At 44.9% G+C, this 20,584-nt stretch overlaps 1 protein-coding gene across 2 annotated transcripts in view; it reads right to left on the minus strand.

Annotated features, from left to right (window-relative positions):
* LOC133420911 (cGMP-specific 3',5'-cyclic phosphodiesterase-like) overlaps positions 1–8,083 on the minus strand; it is a 134,783-nt gene extending 126,700 nt beyond the window's left edge. For both annotated transcript variants that reach the window (XM_061710794.1, XM_061710793.1), the window contains exon 1: positions 7,821–8,083. In XM_061710794.1, coding sequence (XP_061566778.1) covers positions 7,821–7,900 — 80 coding nt within the window. In that variant the 5' untranslated portion in view covers positions 7,901–8,083. The remainder of the gene's footprint in view (positions 1–7,820) is intronic.
* Between the last annotated feature and the right edge of the window lie 12,501 nt (positions 8,084–20,584).

The following is a 20,584-nucleotide window of genomic DNA, read 5'->3' on the forward strand; positions in this document are numbered from 1 at the left end:
AGACATGTTTCACGTGTCCCCGAGGCTTTGTCACGGTCAGGACTAAAGCGCTTTCACACCTAGAGAAGAGATTCAGCTTTTCTTTTAAGGGGATTAAAGTTGAACTAAACACGTTGGAACAATTTCACCCGAAGTAAAATCAGCAGAGGCATCACAGGCATCGTTAAAGGATAAAAAAACCTCCCAGCTCCCACAAGAATCCCAGGTGAAAACCACAAACACGCCTCCCTTGTGAGGCGTGTTTGCAACGCTCAGCGTGTCCTTCCAACACGGAACAGGACAGAAGCACCATGAGCTCCTGGTCTGACGAGGAACAGAAATACAGAGACGTACGTTCAGCATTTCCCTCCTGAAAGCTTGAATGACTCACTTGTCCTTCATTAGGTCCACAGCGGGACTTTAAGATTACCATCAGGACAGTAAGTAACAATCAGCTCACACTTAATAAAAGTGAACCTTTGAACCTGCACCAGAAGCCTCGTCGGGGGAACATGAGCTTTGCTTGCTTGTGTTGAAGGGAAGCGTTTCCACGCGTCAGTCCACCACTCCTTTAGCTTCACCTGAACCTTATTATATAATATAACGACCACTAAACTAGTCCTGTGTTGAAAAAAATCGATTTTCCGATTCTAAATCGATTCTCATATTAATTCCTAAAAATCGATTCTTATTTCTAAAGATCGATTTTTTTTTTTTTGTTTTTCTCTCATCATTTTCGCCAGGTGAACTTTAATCCCAGTAGTCGGACACATAGTTTGTCATGACACTTCTGAAAAATGCCAGGTGCTTCATGGCAATATGTGTGCGTGGTGACAGAATAAATGAGATAAGCTAAAATGATTTGTTTACTGCATGAACTGTTGCAATTTCTTTCTTTTTTGCACCTTAAATGGATATTGAAAGGCCTGTTTGAGTTATTTATTTCTTAGTTATTTCACAATAATTATTGTGAAATTATTATTTCACTAGTTATTTTACAGTCATATAATTCATGCAACAGCTCAAAAAACATTTTAAACACTAAGCCAAATCAATATCGAATCGGATCGAATCATGATAATCGATTCTGAATATTAAGAATCGGAATCGAATCGATTCTTGACATTTGAAACGATCCCCAGCCCTACACTAAACCCAAACGCAATCGTTTCAGCAACTGTGGCGATCTGGAGCTGCGGCAGCGCTCTATGGGCTCATCTCCACTAGAGATGCACCTTCGGGACTTTGAGAGCCGATCACCAAAATGAGTATCTGCCGATCCCGATATTGCCGATCACCGATCACAGCGTGAAATCCGTAAATTCTTCAATATTGTTGTCTCATGTACACGACACTGACATTGTATTATTAGGTATCAAAATTAGGAGATGAGAAAGTATCATGAATTGACCACTGTTTTATTGCAAGCTGATGTGCAATATTTAACCCTCGAGACTCTTAGAGATGATTACAAAGAGTAAATGTAGTTTACTAGCTTCAGCTTTCTTGTGGTAATAAATGTGTGTACAACACAACATGTGCACCAACACACACAACAGCAGACATGTCACTCTCTATAGTTGATACAATTGTAAACTATAAACCTTGTGGAAAAAGGAATTAAATCTTAAAATAAAAAATGAATTATGAATTCTTAAGCTTTGTGAAAGCTTTTGCGATAGCATCCGCCGCGTGTGAGGAAACTCTTCACACTAGAAAGTCCAAATGTCCCTCGTGAAGACGACTGACGCGTATCGTCCTGCATAAAGCTTGAGTTATGGTTCTGCGTCAAATCGACGCCGTGCACACGCCGTCGCCGTGACGCCGTGACGCCGTCGTGAACCCTTCGGACTTCTCCATCACTCCATTTCTCCGCGGTGCAGTACCCTCGTGACCGCTAATTCGCGATCTTTTCCTGAAATGTTTAATCCGACTTTTTCCGGTCACAGTGAATCAAAGAGATAAGGACAACTATTGTGCAAAAAAACAAAACAAAAAAAAAAAATCACACATACACGAAGAAAAGAGCGCTGAAAGTTCACGACTGCTTCAAACCAGAAACTGGAAATGCGTTGTTTCCAAGCAAACCAATCACGGCCCTCTCGTCTGCGTTTGGTCTGCGTCGCCTCGACGCGTAGTTACAATTTTTGGGAGGTGACGTCAGTGACGGCGTCAGTGACGGCATCGTTTTGGCGCAGAACCATAACTCAGCCTTAAGGCTTTGGATGTAACTGTATATAGTCTAGTATAACTCCATTCATCAGTGAAATATTTACGACACAGCAGCACGAACCGGGATCCGAGCAGCTAACGACGTGTTTAAACCAATGTCTGCTACAACGAAAAAAAACGGCTGATGATCAAGGCGTATGAATCCATTACCTTATAATGTTGCTCTTTTTCATTCGTTTTCTTGTTGTTGCTGCTGTCGTTTATAGGTCTTTGTTACAGCTGAGTTAGCGGCGTTGCTCCTGTTCTTTCTCTGCCTTAGCAGCAGCCAACTTTGCAAACTCAATAGGCTACACTCCGTGTGAGAAACGTTCAAATGTCTTATCAGCTTCGTTGTGTTGAAATTCTTTTATAACATTCCTCCTTGGGGTATTTCCTTTGCACACACTTTGCAAACTGCAAATTTATTGTCCTATTCAGACTTATGCAGACCTGGGTCTGAGATGTGGGAACGCACGTGCTGGCGGTGGTTTGGTGTTATAAACGTCATCAGATCGGCCTGCTATGCACTATTATTTTGAGAACTCCGATCAAAACCGATAGGGCCATTATCGACCGATCCCAATCGGTTGCATCTCTAATCTCCACAACGGATTCCCTGACACTTCACAGCAACATCTGCTGCTTTCAAGGCCACATCTGCTCCAGATACGTCCGTGAGTTTTTCAACAAGATGACGCAAAGCTCCATGTCCTGAACCGGCCTGAGGAGGCCAGGGGTGCAGGTTCTGGACTGGTCCGTCTGCAGGTTCCAGTGCATCGCTGTAGAGTCTTGAAATGAAACACGTGACGATGATAACCCCTTATTGTTGAACAGCGCGGGGCGTGTTTAAATAACACCGAGACTGAGCTAAGCAGTGGAGGCTAAGTGGTAAAAATGCGACCGCACCAACCTTCTGGGATCATGTTGCACACCGAAAAAAAAACAAAGGTACAATAACAGATGAAATGAAGATGGACAAACACATCAAACAAATGTCCAAGAAGACGGGTAGAAGGTGGAGTAAATACTGACAAAACACTGAGGAAGCACATACAGTGGGGCAAAAAAGTATTTAGTCAGCCACCAATTGTGCAAGTTCTCCCACTTAAAAAGATGAGAGAGGCCTGTAATTTCCATCATAGGTAACTTCAACTATGAGAGACAGAATGGGGGGAAAGAATCCAGGAAATCACATTATAGGATTTTTACTAAGTTCATTTGTAAATTCCTCGGTAAAATAAGTATTTGGTCACCTACAAACAAGCCAGATTTCTGTCTTTCACAGACTTGTAACCTCTTCTTTAAGAGGCTCCTCTGTCCTCCACTCGTTACCTGAATTCATGGCACCTTTTTTAACTGGTTATCAGTATAAAAGACACCTGTTTTAACTGGTTATCAGTATAAAAGACACCTGTTTTAACTGGTTATCAGTATAAAAGACACCTGTTTTAACTGGTTATCAGTATAAAAGACACCTGTCCACAACCTCAAACAGTCACACTCCCAACTCCACTATGGCCAAGACCAAAGAGCTGTCAAAGAACGTGAGAAACTAATTTGTAGATCTGCACCAGGAAGACTGAATCTGCAATAGGTAACAGTTTGGTGTGAAGAAATCAACTGTGGGAGAAATTATTAGAAAATGGAAGACATACAAGACACTGATAATCTCCCTCCATCTGGGGCTCCACCAAGATCTCACCCCGGGGGGTAAAAATGATCACAAGAACGGTGAGTAAAGATCCCAGAACCACACGGGGGAGCTAGTGAATGACCTGCAGAGAGCTGGGACCAGAGTAACAAAGGAACCATCAGTAACACACTACGATCAGGGACTCAGATCCTGCAGTGCCAGACGTTCTCCCTGCTGAAGACAGGACATGTCCAGGTCTGAAGTTTGATAGAGAGCATTTAGATGATGCAGAAAAGGACTGGGAGAATCTTATATGGTCAGATGAAACCAAAATAGAACTTTTTGGTAGAAACACAACTTGGTGTTTGGAGGAGAAAGAAAACTGAGTTGCATCCAAAGAACACCAAACCTACTGTGAAGCACGGGGGTGGAAACATCATGGTTTGGGGATGTTTTTCTGCAAAGGGACCAGGACGACTGATCGTGTATGGAAATAATGGTGACATTGTGAGTGAAAACCTCCTTCCATCAGCAGCATTGAAGATGAAACGTGGCTGGGTCTTTCAGCAGGACAATGATCCAAACACATCGCCCGGGCAACGAAGGAGTGGCTTCCTAAGAAACATTTCAAGGTCCTGGAGTGGCATAGCCAGTCTCCAGATCTCAACCCCATAGAAAATCTTTGGAGGGAGTTGAAAGTCCGTGTGTTGCCCAGAGAAAACATCACTGCTCTAGAGGAGATCTGCATGGAGGAACGGGCCAAAATACCAGCATCAGTGTTAAAACCTTGTGAAAACTTACAGAAAACGTTTGACCTCTGCCATTGCCAACAAAAGGTATACAGTACAACAAAGTATTGAGATGAACTTTTGTTATCGACCAAGTACTTATTTTCCACTATTATTTGCAAATACATTCGTTAAAAATCAGACAATGTGATTTTCTGGATTTTTTTTTTTTTTCATTCTGTCTCTCATAGTTGAGATATACCTGTGATGAAAAGTACAGGCCTCTTTTTAAGAGAAGAAGGAGGAGAATTTACACAATTGGTGGCGACTAAAAACTTTTTTGCTCCACTGTATGTGGATGAAGATGATTAAAGACGCCCGCGTGTCCTCGCCCTGTGACCTGCTAAATGTTGGTGTTTACTGGAGTGTGTCATGTGTTTGTCCGGGTGTAGACAGTAGCTGGGATGTGATGGTGGAGGAACTCTGTGTCAAGCAAACACGCAACTCCCGCTCAGAAGGTCACATGACTGCCTCTGTTCGTCCGGGCTGACAGATGAAACCCACAAGACTCCGTGCAGACGAGACGACGCGGCTGTTATCTAATCCTGGATTCACACTGAAAGCGCCACGGGCTTCCCGATCAAGAAGCCTCAATGCAGATTGTACTTTCATGTACACACAATCGTACACTCACTCACATGTATACATGGGCAGAGCTGTGTACTAACAAACGTATTTTTATCAGGAATTAATCTATTTCATCCAGCAAACTGACATTTTTGCTGATTTGACTGCCGTCTTTACCTGAACTGCTCATGTGAAACAATAACTGATGGTTGAGGAGCTGTATGGTCTGAACGATTTTATTTACTACATCGATCCAATGCAAAATAATTAAATCTGTGCTTATTAATCACAAAACACAGTTTAAAGGGCACCTATTATGGCATCTAATACCTATGTTAAACAGGCCTTGAATATCTAAAAAACAAGCTTTTAATTGTTTTTGCTAAATAAATTAGAAATTCAGCCTCTGATCCATGTCTTTATCTTCCCATTCTCTAACCTCATTATCTATGTGGGATTCTGAGTGGGCGGGGCTATGATAATGAGGCTCTGTGCTGATTGGCTGCCTGAATGACGCGATACACCGCTATGGAAAAATGGTGGAAGCTCTGGCCGGCTGAGTTAGTTCTGGGCGTGGTTTCACGCATTGCGCCCATCGTTACATGAATGCTCGCATGCAGTTAGGACACAGAGTTTACGTGTAGGGCGTGTACGTGTAGGGCGTGTACATGTATGGCGTGTACGTGTAGGGCGTGTATGTGTAGGGCGTGTACGTGTAGGGCGTGTACATGAAGGGCGTGTATGTGTAGGGCGTGTATATGTAGGGGGATGTACATGTAGGACGTGTATGTGTAGGGGGTGTACATGTAGGGCGTGTATGTGTAGGGCGTGTATATGTAGGGGATGTACATGTAGGGCGTGTATGTGTAGGGGATGTACATGTAGGGCGTGTATGTGTAGGGGGTGTACATGTAGGGCGTGTATGTGTAGGGCGTGTATATGTAGGGGATGTACATGTAGGGCGTGTATGTGTAGGGCGTGTAGGGCGTGTACGTGTGAGGCGTGTAGGGAGATAGTGGTGGGGGAAAAAAAATCGATATTGCAATACAGACGTTTTCCTTTTTATGGGTATCTTTTCTTTTTCAGTCACGTATATCATGATATATCATTAATGAAATTTCTTACAATATATCGAATATCGTAGATATCGTGTATCGTGATTTTATCGTTATCGTGGGCCACATATCACCCGTATCGTCCCACCACTATAGGGTGTGTACGTGTAGTGTGTAGGGCGTGTACGTGTGAGGATGCCCCACCCCATACCCAGCCCACCAAGACACCCCACACCTGGACACCCAACACCTGGACACCCCACACCCCACCCAACTGGACACCCCACACCCTACACCCTGCCCACCTGGACACCCCACACCTGGACACCCAACACCTGGACACCCCACACCCCACCCACCTGGACACCCCACACCCTACACCCTGCCCACCTGGACACCCCACACCCTACACCCTGCCCACCTGGACACCCCACACCTGGACACCATACACCCAATGCCCCACCCACCTGGACACCCCACACCTGGACACCAGGTCACCTGGACACCACACACCCAACACCTGGACACCCCACACCTGGACAGCCCACATCTGGACACCCCACACCTGGACACCCCACACCCCACCCACCTGGACACCCAACACCTGGACACCCCACACCTGGACACCCCACACCCCACCCACCTGGACACCCCACACCTGGACACCAGGTCACCTGGACACCACACACCCAACACCCCACCCACCTAGTTACACCACACCCCACACCCTGCCCACCTGGACACCCCACACCCCATCCACCTGGACACCCCACACCTGGACACCAGGTCACCTGGACACCACACACCCAACACCCCACCCACCTAGTTACACCACACCCCACACCCCATCCACCTGGACACCCCACACCCTGCCCACCTGGACACCCCACCCACCTGGACACCCCACACCCTGCCCACCTGGACACCCCACCCACCTGGACACCCCACACCCCATCCACCTGGACACCCCATACCTGAACACCACACACTTGGACACCCCACACCTGAACACCACACACCTGGACACCCAACACCTAGACACCCCACACCTGGACACCCAACACCCCACCCACCTGGACACATGGTCACCTGGTCACCCCACACCTGGACACCCCACACCTGGACACCACACACCTGGACACCCCACACCCAACACCCCACCCACCTGGACACATGGTCACCCCACACCTGGACACCCCACACCCAACACCCCACCCACCTGGACACATGGTCACCCCACACCTGGACACCCCACACCTGAACACCACACACTCGCACACCCCACACCTGGACACCCCACACCTCACCCACTTGGACACCCAACACCCCACACCTGGACACATGGTCACCTGGTCACCCCACACCTCGCCCTCCAGGACACCCCACCCCCCACCCATCGGGGGTTACTGATCACTTGTGTCAGTCCCGGCCCCTGCGGAACACGGACACAAAGTGACACCTAGAATGAACCTAGAATGAACCTAGAATGAACCTGTTCCAGCAACCAGGACGACCCCCCCGGTCCTCCCCCCCCCCCCCCCCCCCCCCCCCCCCCCCTCCTCCTCCACCTCCTCCCTCCCGCTTTACCTGGACGCCTTCCGGACGAAGTAGGACTGGGTGAAGTCCCCGTGGTCGTCCAGCCACGCTTCCACCCGCTCCTGCTCCATGACGGGGACAAGGACTCCCGTCTACTCCCGTCTAGTCCCGTCTAGTCCCGTCTACATCTGAGGAGCCGCGGAGACGCGGGGGGGACGGACGCGAGACGCAGAGACGCAGAGACAGAGACAGAGACAGAGACAGAGACAGAGAGAGACAGAGAGGGGGACGAGCCGCTCCGCTCCGGACCGTAAATAAAGCGGGGACTGCGCTTCCTCGTTGACAGAGCGAGTATGAGAGGGAGCGGGAGAGAGAGAGGGAGAGAGAGGGAGAGAGGGGGAGGTAATTAACTCCCCCTCCCTCCCTCCTTCCCTCCCTTCCTCCTGCGGGACGTCACCGACATCAGTCGCAGAAACAACAGTCGGAGCTGTAAATGTAAAAATGTAAAAATGCCTTTTTGTTCTGTCAGACCTGGAGAAACACCTGCGCGCGCAGAAACAGCCCGCGTGAGTTTCAGGCAAAGACAAATACAAAGACAAGTGGTGGATATTAACACTATGTTAATATTAACACTATGTTAATATTAACATTATGTTAATATTAACATAGTGTTACTACCTTTTCTCCCATCCTCCCTTCTTTATTTTCTTCCTTCCTTCTTTTCTCCCTTCCTTTTCACCCATCCTCCCTTCTTTATTTTCTCCCTTCCTTCCTTCCTCTTTTCTTCCTTCCTTCCTTCCTTCCTTCCTTCCTTCCTTCCTTCCTTCCTTCCTTCCTTCCTTCCTTCCTTCCTTCCTTCCTTCCTTCCTTCCTTCTTTCCTCCCTCCTTCTCTTCCTCCTTTGACCTGAAGACAGCACAAGGGTTAATTATTCAATCAAAAAAAGATTGCTTCAATTAAAAAATATATTTTCAATTTAAAAAAATTTCAATTTTCAAATTTCAATCAAAGAAAAAAAGTGTTTGAATGCAAACAAATATTTGAGACTCAAAAAAATACATTTAAACACTGTTTTTCTTTGATTGGAAATGTTTTATTTGATTTTTTTTGTTTGAAGCCACTTTTTTGATTGAAGTATTGTTTTTTGTGTTTCAGCCATATTATTATGGGTAGGACATTTGTGTCTTTATCATTTAATCAAAAAAGAAGTTGCTTCAAAAAGAAAAAAAATATTTTCAAGAAAAGAAAAATCACTTTTTTTCTTTGATTCAAGTGATTTTTTTTTTTAATCGAAAATATATTTTTTGATTGAAGCAATCTTTTTTTGAGTGAATAATTAAGACACAAATCTACCTCCATAGGTCTCTGCCATGTGCCAAAGATGTAAAATAAACACTGGAAATCTTCTCCATCTGCTCTGGAACTGTCCGATTATAGATGCTTTCTGGAAACACGTTGTTCAAAGTAGAAAACGTTTTGCACACCGGATTTGCAGAAAGGTGCGTCGGAGGAGGAAAGCTGCAGCCAATTAAAAAAGAAAACTCCCACACACCTTCTTCTCACCAGACTAGTGTTTTATTGGGCCATATTTATTTTGATGCCTTGAGAAAGGTCGATGACCGAAACGTTGGCCCAATAAAACACTAATCTGGTGAGAAGAAGGTGTGCTGGAGTTTTCTTTTTAAATTGGAAACACGTTGTTAAAATAATCTCTGACATTTTAAAATCCTATATTCTTCATCCTAAAGTCATGAAAAGTACTTCATTCTGCTTGCAGGCACTGCAGCAAAAAAATTGTATTTTAAAAAACTGGAAATCAGAAAAAACCCCAGAAACCCAAACAGTGGATCAATGAACTTGTATCATATAGCACTTCACAAAAAATATTGTATTGTGTATTCTGTTAGAAAAAAACGTAGGGTCTTGGACCTTATTTGGGGACCTTTTTTGGATTTTTTTGCCTTGATTATTTACTTTATTATTCATTTGTTCCAGTATTGTTATGCATATGTGAAAATAAGCTAAATGATTTTGAATTATGTAATGTATTGACCATATGAGGGAGGGAAGGGGAGAGGGGTGTGTTGTTGTATTTATTTATTTATATATATTTTTTAAATTATTATTATTATTTATTTATTTTTGTTTAATTATTGTTATGAAAAGTTAAAAAGGGGAAAATATTGATATTTCTATTTTTATTGTAAGAAAAAAAACAAAAAAAGACAAGTACAACCCACAACCAGAAAAGACCGGGAACGATCCCTCATAGTTAGTATTTCAGGCCCGAAGAGGGCGCAGGGCGTTTAGTGGTGGAGGATAAAGCCTGAATTATGGTTCTGCGTCAAACGAACGCAGAGCACACGCCGTCACCGTGACGCCGTCGTGAACCTTCGGACTTCTCCGTCACTCCATTTCGCCGTGGTGCAGTTCCCCCCCTGACCGCTAATTTGCAATCTTTTCCTGAATGGTTTATCCGACTTTTTCCAGTCACAGTAAATCAAAGAGATAAGGACAACTATTGTGCAAAAAAAACAAAACAAAAAAAATCACACATACACGAAGAAAAGAGCGCTAAAAAATTCACGACTGCTTCAAACCGGAAACCGGAAATGCGTTGCTACCAAGCGAACCAATCACAGCCCTCTCGGTCTGCGTTGGGTCTGCGTCGCCTCAACGCGTAGTTACAATTTTCGGGAGGTGCACGTCAGTGAAGGCGTCAGTGACGGCGTGTGGTCTGCGTCGACACGTACCACACGCCGTAGGCACGGCGTCGTTTTGACGCAGAACCATAACTCAAGCTTAAGATAAGACTTTTATTTCAAACAGGTGAATGCAGTGATGACTTGGTACACAAGCAGCAGCGCATGAGAGTGTGTGAGGAGCAAAACCTGCACACCAGCTTCCCCTCGTCAACAAATGTGGGTTGAAATCATAAAAATGTCTGAAAACAATCGTTTTGGAAGAACCATGCCTTCATTCGTGGCCGATTGTGGGAGAACCCTGCAGATGTGGGCCATGTTTGGCCCCGGTGTTCTTTGCTGTGTGGGGTGTTTCCCCCGGTGGGACGGGTGATGCCGCTGCCAGGTCTGTTAGGCCTCTCCAGACAGAGGACGCATGTTATGTCAAAGTTCAGTCCAGGTCAACCCTCGTGTTCACAAAAAGACACAAATAGGGTTGCCGACTCCCTGTAAAATAAATAAGGGACACCTCATCAACCCGATATCCTTCACCCTTCCTGACGTGGTGAATTTTTTTAGCCCCTTTTTTCGTGAGTGAAACGATTTTTTTACTATTTGACTCGAACCTGAATTGAATTAGATGCATATTCTTGAATGCCATGAACACTTGGAAAACAAATTATTATCCAGCAATTCACTTTAATACAAAATAACAAAATTAACTGAATAAAATAAGTATCTTTCTTAAACAGAAACCTGTCCTGCTTAACTTAAAATTGTATAAATGAATATAAAACAATAACATATAAAGCAATAACAAAAGTGCAAAGTCTGTAGAAAACTTGTAAACATATTTGTGCCTCAAAGGCCATGACTGTATCTACAGTTGGAGTAAAACAGAACAAAATAACTTATGAACTCAACAGCTCAATGCCATTTTCCATTGGCATTTTATGACAATTTTCTGACTCTCACAGTAATACGGGACAAAGTGCTTCCCTTTTCAGCTCAATACGGGACACGGACTTTAGTTACTAAATACGGGACGATTCCATTTTTCAAGGGACGGTTGGCAACCCTAGACACAACGCATCAATCCAGAAAAAGTGCTGGAGGTCAGTCAGTGTGTCAGGCTGAGGTTCAGGCTGAGGTTCATTTCACGGTTGTATTTACTTTGTTTTCAGACTTGGGAAATCTAAATTTATCACATGTTCATGTGAAAGTATCTCGACTACACAACAGAACTGAAAGCTGTTGAACCAACTATTGGGAAATGTTTCATGTTGCACAACCTTCATGGCTGTACTGCGAAATACACAGGGCTTAGTTGTGCAGATAATTGCAGTGAAAATGGCCTCTGTACCTGCAAAAGTACGTTTTTCTTTCTGAGAATTCCCCCCATTCTCTCCGGGTGCCGTGTCTCTCTGGCTCCAGGCGTCTTGAGGTCCGTTCATGTAGAACTTTACAACCCGAAGCCACACTACCACGGTCTACCCAAAGAGAAGAGGTTTACCCTGCTAACTCTTCCAAACAAGCCATACCTGTCCAGATTTTCTCTAGTTGCTCCACGTAAGATGTTTTAGCCTTGTATTTGAAGCATGTCGCTTTTCTTTCCTCACTTCTTGTAATGTTTTTTTTCCTTGTAACTGCGTTCATGCCTGAATTCTCCAAACCTGGGGAATAACGAGGCATTCCCAGGTCAGCGGAGAGATACACTCTGTCCAGTGTGTGTGATCTAAAGGAAGAAGACAACAACACTAAAGATGTAGAACCTGGAGGAGATGATAGATGTGCTGCTGGATCTGTGGCTTGTGTTTGATATCAAGTTAAAAAAATGAGTGAGAGAAGCTTCAAGCAGAAACGCTTTTTTTTTTGTTAGTTTGTCTCTGTGCTGCTGAAAAGTCAGCTGGAGCCGTGAGCAGCTATGAAGAGACAGAGCTCCTGGTAGATCTGGTCGTTCCTTATCGCCCGTCTAGATCCCTTTTTAATTCTCTCCTCAGACACCAGGTTTATGAACATCTGCACCTCAGAGTTGGATCAAACAGACTTTTGCTGCCATTGCTGGTTGGATATAATGAACAAGAATCCTTCAGAGTCTCTTTCTCTGATTTCCTCCTCCTGACTCAGACGTCTGACTCCAACCCCCCGACCAATCGGTGGCCTGTAGTGTGATGATGTCAGATACAGCCCACTCAGTCACTTAGAACCTCGGCAGAATAGTTACAGAAAAAGTATCTACTCGCACAGTTAGACCCCCTAGTGGAAAAGCTCAAAACCGAGTGGAGGAAGAAGCTGGAGGGTTGGAAGTGTAGCGGAGGGAGCCTCCAGGGATCTGCACGAGGCTCAGTATCGGCAGGTAACGGGTGATCTTGGACTGGAAAACAGAGCAAACAGTTCAGTGTGGAGGTTTAGAGATGCTCTTCACAGTAACATCCAGGATTACACCACATGTGGTCGTCAGGTGCTGTAGTCCCGAAAAAAGTAAAAATGTCGAGAAAAAAGTTGAAATGTCAAGAAAAAAGTAAAAATGTCGAGAAAAAATTCGAAATGTTGAGAAAAAAAAGTCGAAATGTCCAGGAAATACTCAAAATGTCATGAAAAAAGTCGAAATTTCGAGAAAAAAGTTGAAATATCGAGATTATAAGGAAAAAGAAGAAAAAAAGGGAAAAAAGAAGAAGAAGGAAAAAAAAGAAAAGAAAAAAGGAAAAAAAAGGAAAAAAAAGGTCAAACATTTTCTAAAAAGCTCCAGGAGCCACTAGGGCGGTGCTAAAGAACCGCATGCGGCTCTAGAGCCGCGGGTTGCCGACCCCCGTTGCCGAGATGCTATTGAATGGAGTTGAATTTAACTGAAAACATTGCACAGCTCAGGAGTCACTCCTTCATGCCTCTCACCTGCACAGGAAGCGTATTTACTGCTATGTACAAAGAATCAATATTTCCAGGGTTCTGTCTGAAAGTCATGGGCGCTGCAGCCTCCAGGTAAAACTGCAGGGAAGCTTTGTGCGTCGGTCGTTGCACCTGTAAACGTAACACTGATCGCGCACCGGCGTCTCCAAATACTGCACTGACAACGATAACGGCAGCTCAGCTAGACTGCTTGGATATGATCAAACTTTCACTGATACTGGATCTCAGCACTTTCAAACACTGACTGGAGAGCAAAGCCACATTCTGAAAGAAAAACATGCATCCCACAAACTGAGAAGGTAACCCAAGTCACTTCTTCCTGCTAACTGAAGCAAGAATGAGAAAAGCTGCTGGACGCAGCAGTATTCCCAGCTCCGGCAGCATTTTCAGCCTTTTGTGACATCCACTAACGTACTTGAGTTCCCGCTGTGCCCGACGGCAGGTTTTTCACCCCCGACAGACGGGGTCAACCACTCACACCAGAGAAGTGCGGGTTTTGAGTCCAGGAGGGCAGCACTACGGGATGCCTATTTTAAGGCGAGCCTGGGCTTTCTAAGGCATGAACTGCCCCAGTCCTCCACTGCTTTAATGTAATCAAACCGCCAGCGAAAGTGTCCATGAATCCCCAAACACCATACACTTAAAAAGCCCTGCTGCAGAGTAGGGATGGGCAGTATGGACTAAAGAACTTATCCTGATAACGATAAAAAAAATACCAATACAAAAACGTCATCAACGGGAATTCTTTCTTTCTTTCTTTCTTTCTTTCTTTCTTTCTTTCTTTCTTTCTTTCTTTCTTTCTTTCAGGCTCATTTCCTTCCTGCCTTCCTACCCTCCTTCCTTCCTTCTTTTCTTCCTTCCTTCCTTCCTTCTTTTCTCCCTTCCTTCCTTCCTTCCTTCTTTTCTCCCTTCCTTTCCTTCCTTCTTTTCTTCATTCCTTCCTTTCCTTCCTCCCTTCCTTCCTTCCTTCCTTCCTACCTTCCTTGCTTCCTTCCATAAATCAGCTTTACACAAAAACGTCATCAACGGGAATTTATTGTTTTTACCGCGAGATGACAAATTCTTAACGTGGGGAATTTTTTTGACGGTATATCGTGAACGGAAAAATATCGCCCATTCCTACTGCAGAGAGGAACTCAGCTTTACTGGCTGACAGGCGTTGGGCCAGAGCCAACGCATCTTTCCTCCCAGCCAAGTGCTTTTTTTGGCCTCTTAAAATTTAAGTTTTATTTTTGCACCCATGTCCAGAAGTTGTTTGAAGGTGACAAACTCATTGATGAGTATGTTGGGACTGTTGTAGAAACCGGCACGAAACTGTGTTATTGACCAAGGGTGTAGACCGTAGTGACATGTCCTTACGAATGATCTGTAGTTGGGAGACTTGTCCCAACCAATATTTGAGCAAACATCTGAACAAGATCTTTAAATGTTATGTTTTCTCACGGACCTTCTGGTCTGGACACAGCAGGTGCAGTAGGAGCACTCCAATCTGGACCTCATTATGTCTATGTCTATCTGAGGGACGTGTTCACGTTTCAGTGTTTCTCTTTTAAAGGGGACCTATTCTGAAAAACAGGTTTTTTTTCTTGCTTTAACATATATAAAGTGGTCTCCCCTCAGCCTGCCAACTCAAAGGAGGAGGAAAGAAACCAAATTCTGCAGTGTCTGTACAGCCGCCCGGATGAGCCGTCCAGTGTGATGTGGATCTCCGAGCCGTTCAGATTCTGCGCATTTTCGTTATGTACCCAAAATGCAAACCACGCCCACAACTATAAAATTGCATGAGAGCGTCCAACTATTGCGTCGCACTGCGTGACATAGGACGCTCTCTGTCCATCTCCCTCCAGCAGCTGCCACTTTATTGAGGTTTTTGTAGTGAAATGAGGAGGAATCGTAGAGATAACTTCTCATTTCAACTAACTGGATCAGCCGTTCCTCATCCGTGACTGTTTCCTACAGCGCTTTCAACTGGCTTTCAACGCGAGCGACAGGAAGAAAATAGAAACAGGGCGTCCGACAAATGTTCAGCTCAAAACGGCGCTGCGGTCAGTTAGGACAGTCCAATAGAAAATAAAGCAATGGAATTGATTTTGTCACTGACGCTCGCTCACATCGCATGCATGACACGTGTAAAGGCTGATTTATGGTTCCGCGTTACACCAACGCAGAGCCTACGCCGTAGGGTCTGCGTCGATTTAACGCAGAACCATAATTCAGGCTTAACTCCGCCGGCCGGAGCTTCCGCCATTTTTTCGTAGCGGTGTATCGCGTCATTTAGGCAGCCAATCAGCACAGAGCCTCATTATCATAGCCCCGCCCACTCAGAATCCTGCATAGATAATGAGGTTAGAAACGGTAAAGATAAAGACATGGCCCAGAGGCTGAATTTCTAATTTATATAGAAAAAACAATCAAAAGGTTGTTTTTAAGACATTCAAGGCCTGTTTAAAATAGACATTAAATGCCATAATAGGTCCCCTTTAAATATCTTCCGACTCAAACTGAAGGACACCCAAAAGCTTTCAGTGTGGGATGAGCTGTAACTCTCACAACCCCCATCTATGTTTGACGATGTCACGGACCGTCTCCCTCTTCGTCCTCTTAGTCGAAGCTAGTCTTCTTCTTGTCAGTACATCTACAGCCAGAGCTTTACTCCGGGAGAACAAAGAGAAAACATGCAACTGCGCAACTTGAAACACTCATTACAGCACAAAAATAAAATGTGTTTCTGTACAGTAGGCTATCCATAAACAACGTTTCCGTATCTGTACGAGGTCGTACGACCTAAACACAGCTGCAAACCTGTCGATGCAACGCAGCACGCTGACCAAACTGACAAGAGGGTTTCAGGTGAGGTGGAAATGATATTAGTTAACCAAAAGTAAATCCCCGAGTTCAGACATCACAGAAGCAGCTGAACCTTCAGCCTTCAACCTTTGGCTTATGATGAGCTCTGCCATCTCGTTATTGACTTGTTATCACTACATTACATTCAGAGTTCACACACGAGAGAAACCCTGGGGCGCTCCGTACCCCAGGACGCCAGAACTCAGCTCAGAGACTGTAAAAGGTCAAAGTGGAACCAAAAGAGGCTGAGATAACTACTCCTACTCTGGGCCAAGCTCAAAATGTGCCTCTCTTTTTTGGTTAATACCGGGTAAAGAGCCATTCTGTTTCTGTTTCTAAACCAGTCTAAACTTACATAACACACCTGAGTTACATCATCCAGGCTTAAGCCTGGATTATGGTTATGCGTTAAACCAACGTAGAGCACACGCCGTCGCCGTGACGCCGTCGTGAATCCTTCGGACTTCTCTGTCACTCAATTTCGCCATTCTTTTCCTGAATGGTTTATCCGACTTTTCCAGTCACAGTGAATCAAAGAGATAAGGACAACTATTGTGCAAAAAAACAAAACAAAATAAATCACACATACACGAAGAAAAGAGCACTGAAAGTTAACGACTGCTTCACGAACCGGAACCGGAAATGCGTTGCTACCAAGCAAACCAATCACACCCCTCTCCGTCTGCGTATGGGGGCAGATAATTTGTGCTGATTACAAATAATATAATATATTACAAATAATAGCAGTGACCAAAACACCTGCAGAAATACTGCAGGAATGACATAGCAGCAGTTAAATGCAGCCTTCTGTAAGCTTTAAATATCCACTGGGCTTACATCAAATACATCAAAACACAACAATAAAAAACACTTTTCTGAACTTATCAATATGACTCTGTCCTTCACAGGATAAGTAAAATGGATCACTGCAAAAACTCAAAATAAGAATATTTGTCTTATTTCTAGTTAAAATGTCTTATTTTAGTAAAAAAAATCTCATTACACTTAAAACAAGACTCATCACTGGAAAAAACAACAATTTTCACCTGTTTCAAGTAGATTTTCACTTGAAATAAGTAGAGAAATCTGCCAGTGGAACAAGATTTTTTTGCTTGTAATAAGAAGATAAATCTTGTCCCACTGGCAGATTTTTCTACTTATTTCAAGTGAAAATTCACTTGAAACAGGTGAAAATTGTCAAATAAGTTATTTATCTGGTGTTATTTTTCTGGTGATGACTCTAAATGTTGAAATAGCAGTAAAACCACATTCATTGATGAAATGACATAAGGGATGGAAAGGAGGGATGGCAGTTTTACAGGGGGGATGATTTGGACCGTTTTTATTTCAGGGGGGGATGCCGTCCCCCCCTCATCCCCCCTCAACTCCAGTACTGGTTGTAATGAATTAACAACTGGGAATCCCTGACCTTTACATCATTAACTTGTCATTTGCAGGAAATTAACAACCACAGAGGTTTTCCACTGATTCCAGTACCAGGAAGTCTGTTTACAAATGAAACGAACGTTCTGGCCCTTCATCAGACCTTGTTGTGCTATTTTCTCAGAAGAGGCTATCAGGTGGAATTTTACCATGAAAATGTGTCCGAGATTCTAACGTATTCTAGCGTAAAACCAGAGCAGTGTTGAAGATTGCAGCTATCTGAAGGAGCTCTGGAGGTTATCGATGGATCTAATGGCTTTCACCTCCTGTAAGTCTGTGTTGGCTGCTCTGGTCTCCAGTGTCCTCCCAGCTGGACGCTTGGCCCCGGCCGCTGGTGTCACCTTACCAGCAGATGGTGACCGGTCGCCCGGAGGGAAATCCAGCCCAACCCCCATCAAGCCCAGACAGCCAATCACAGAGCTCAGAGCTTCTTATCAGAACAACAGAGAGATAGAGAAGGATTCTCCTGGTCGTCAACGACCGGGTCCTCGACGTTTTCATGGAAACAAACGCAAAGCATTGAAAATGATTGAAAACCAACAAAGATGATGTCTGGAGCACTAATAAAATATGGACCAGTTTAGACGATCTGTTTCATTCATCATTTACTCTAAAATCATCATTACAACGATAAATGGACACTATTTCTGAGAGCAGTACCTGGACATAAATACACGCAGAGAAAACATGAACAAGTGCAGATGACAGATCTACACGTTAAGCTCATGTGTGCGGCACCCGAGGGTGCACCATCGGTTCAGGTGACAAGACCACTGAGCAGAAAGCAACACAGAGTCAGTTAAAGGTATAGTCTGTAATGTTGGAGAGCTAGCAAGATTTGAAAGTGGCACCTCCTCTAAGCCCCGCCCCCTCCTCCCCCTCCCGTCTGCGCTCCGTCCAAAGCCACGCCCCCACAAACTTTGGGGAATGCGCATTTGCAGGAATCCAGTTTTCCAGGACATTTTGGACAGCACATTTTCAACAAAACTACCCCATGTCTCATTCACCTGTAAGTAAGGCTGGTTTTAGGGGGGGGCAGGGGTGGGCTGTGCCCACCCAAACGTGCGTCCAGCCCACCCAATAAAAGTTATGGGGATCCTTCATTTTCTTATAATTTTATTTTTTTATAAACATAAAAAAATATCACAGAATATCTGTATCTTTTCTGATTGGGTGGGCACTGCGCATCATTTTTAGACACAACAATGAACGCATACCGCAAAAGTTGTGTCTCGGCGGAGGGACCCGACGTTCCAGCAAAATGAGAAACAGAGAAGTTCAGAACAGCACACAGAGCACACACTGAAGGCTGATTTATGGTTCCGCGTTACACCAACGCAGGATGGTGCACGTCGCCGCGTACCCTACGCCGTAGGCGTAGCCGTACCCTACGGCGTAGCCGTGGCAACAGAGCCTGCACAGCACCGCAGCGCACCGCCACCCGCCCCGGCGCTCTCCGCCCTCGCCGGGATGGAGACGCCTCCATCCCCACGGACGCCCATACTGGGGAGGTGTTATTTTTTTCCGGCAAGATTTTCGACGTGACGAGTGCGCGCATGGGACAGAGGGGGGCGTGGGCGGGACTTAAAATGAAGGCATCTGATTGATTCTTTCCCCCCTGCCAATCCTCTGGTCCTCTGACCAATCGCCACTCGGTGTGCAAAAAACAGATTGGTCAGAGTTTTTACAGGATTAAAGCTGTCAGAGAGGTCAGATTTTTTTCTTTCCTTTTCCTGAACACATTATTCACTGGCTACTCTCAGGATGGAAGGACCATTTCACCCAGTATAATAATAAATGTTTTTGAATTCGATTACAGACTATACCTTTAACACAGAAAGCACTGAGTGATTATTTTCCAAATCTGTCTATAGTCATCCCTGTATACCACCATCTAATCACCATGTCTGTGTCTCTCCTCTTTCTGGTCTCCCTTTTCCTGCTCTGCCCAGCTGGTCTTCAGCAGGAGACCCCCTTATGGTCCAGGTCCTGTCCAGGTCAAGGTCCAGGTCCTGGTCCAGGTTCCTTCCCCCCTTATGGTCCAGGTCCAGGTCCAGGTCCAGGTCCTGATGCAGGTTCCTTCCCCCCTTATGGTCCAGGTCCTGGTCCAGGTTCCTTCCCCCCTTATGGTCCAGGTCCTGGTCCAGGTTCCTTCCCCCCTTATGGTCCAGGTCCTGGTCCAGATGTCTTCCCTCCTAAAGGGGAGTTTTTACCTGCCACCGTTTATGTAATAATTGATCATGTTGGTCATTGTTCATGTTCTGGGCTCTGGAAACTTCCTACAGACAACTTGTGTTGCAAAATACGCTATATTAATAAAATTGAATTGAAGAATCCTATTCACTTCAGTTGAAACTACAGTGCATTCCAACTGACTCCAAAATTCAATGTAACTTCCCAAAAAACAGCCTAGCTTAGGATAAGAATCCAACATATTGCATTAAATCTTTGCGTTGGTGCCAGTCCTGAGCAGTATGAGGTGCTGGTGGAGAGGAAAAAGAACGTGACTATCGAGGCTACAAAGCCTCTCCAGCAGAGCCGGACTCAGAGAAGGTACGTGGCCCTCCGCCTCCATTGGTTGGACGTCTGAGATGACAGGAAGGAGGATCAATAATACTAGTAGGGCTGAAACGATTCCTCGAATAATTCGAGTAATTCGATTACAAAAAATGATCGAGGAATTTTTCTCCCTGCCTCAAGGAATCGTTTAATTTTTCCAGCTCAAAGCAGGTGTTTCGCCCGGACTAGGTTTAATGCGGCACAACGCGCTGACGCCACGCACGTAAAGGAAGAAGAAAGAGGTGGCGGATATGTTTGGTTTTACCTAAAGGAAAAGGCAGAAAATGTCAAAAAAGTGGCAGCATTTCCAGCTGGACACCAAGGCAGCACTGTTGCATGTTTCTACGGTGGCCAAGACCTGCCATTGCTGCAAATTAAA

The sequence above is a fragment of the Cololabis saira genome, chromosome 20 (genome assembly GCF_033807715.1).
Source record: "Cololabis saira isolate AMF1-May2022 chromosome 20, fColSai1.1, whole genome shotgun sequence".
Taxonomy (NCBI): domain Eukaryota; kingdom Metazoa; phylum Chordata; class Actinopteri; order Beloniformes; family Belonidae; genus Cololabis; species Cololabis saira.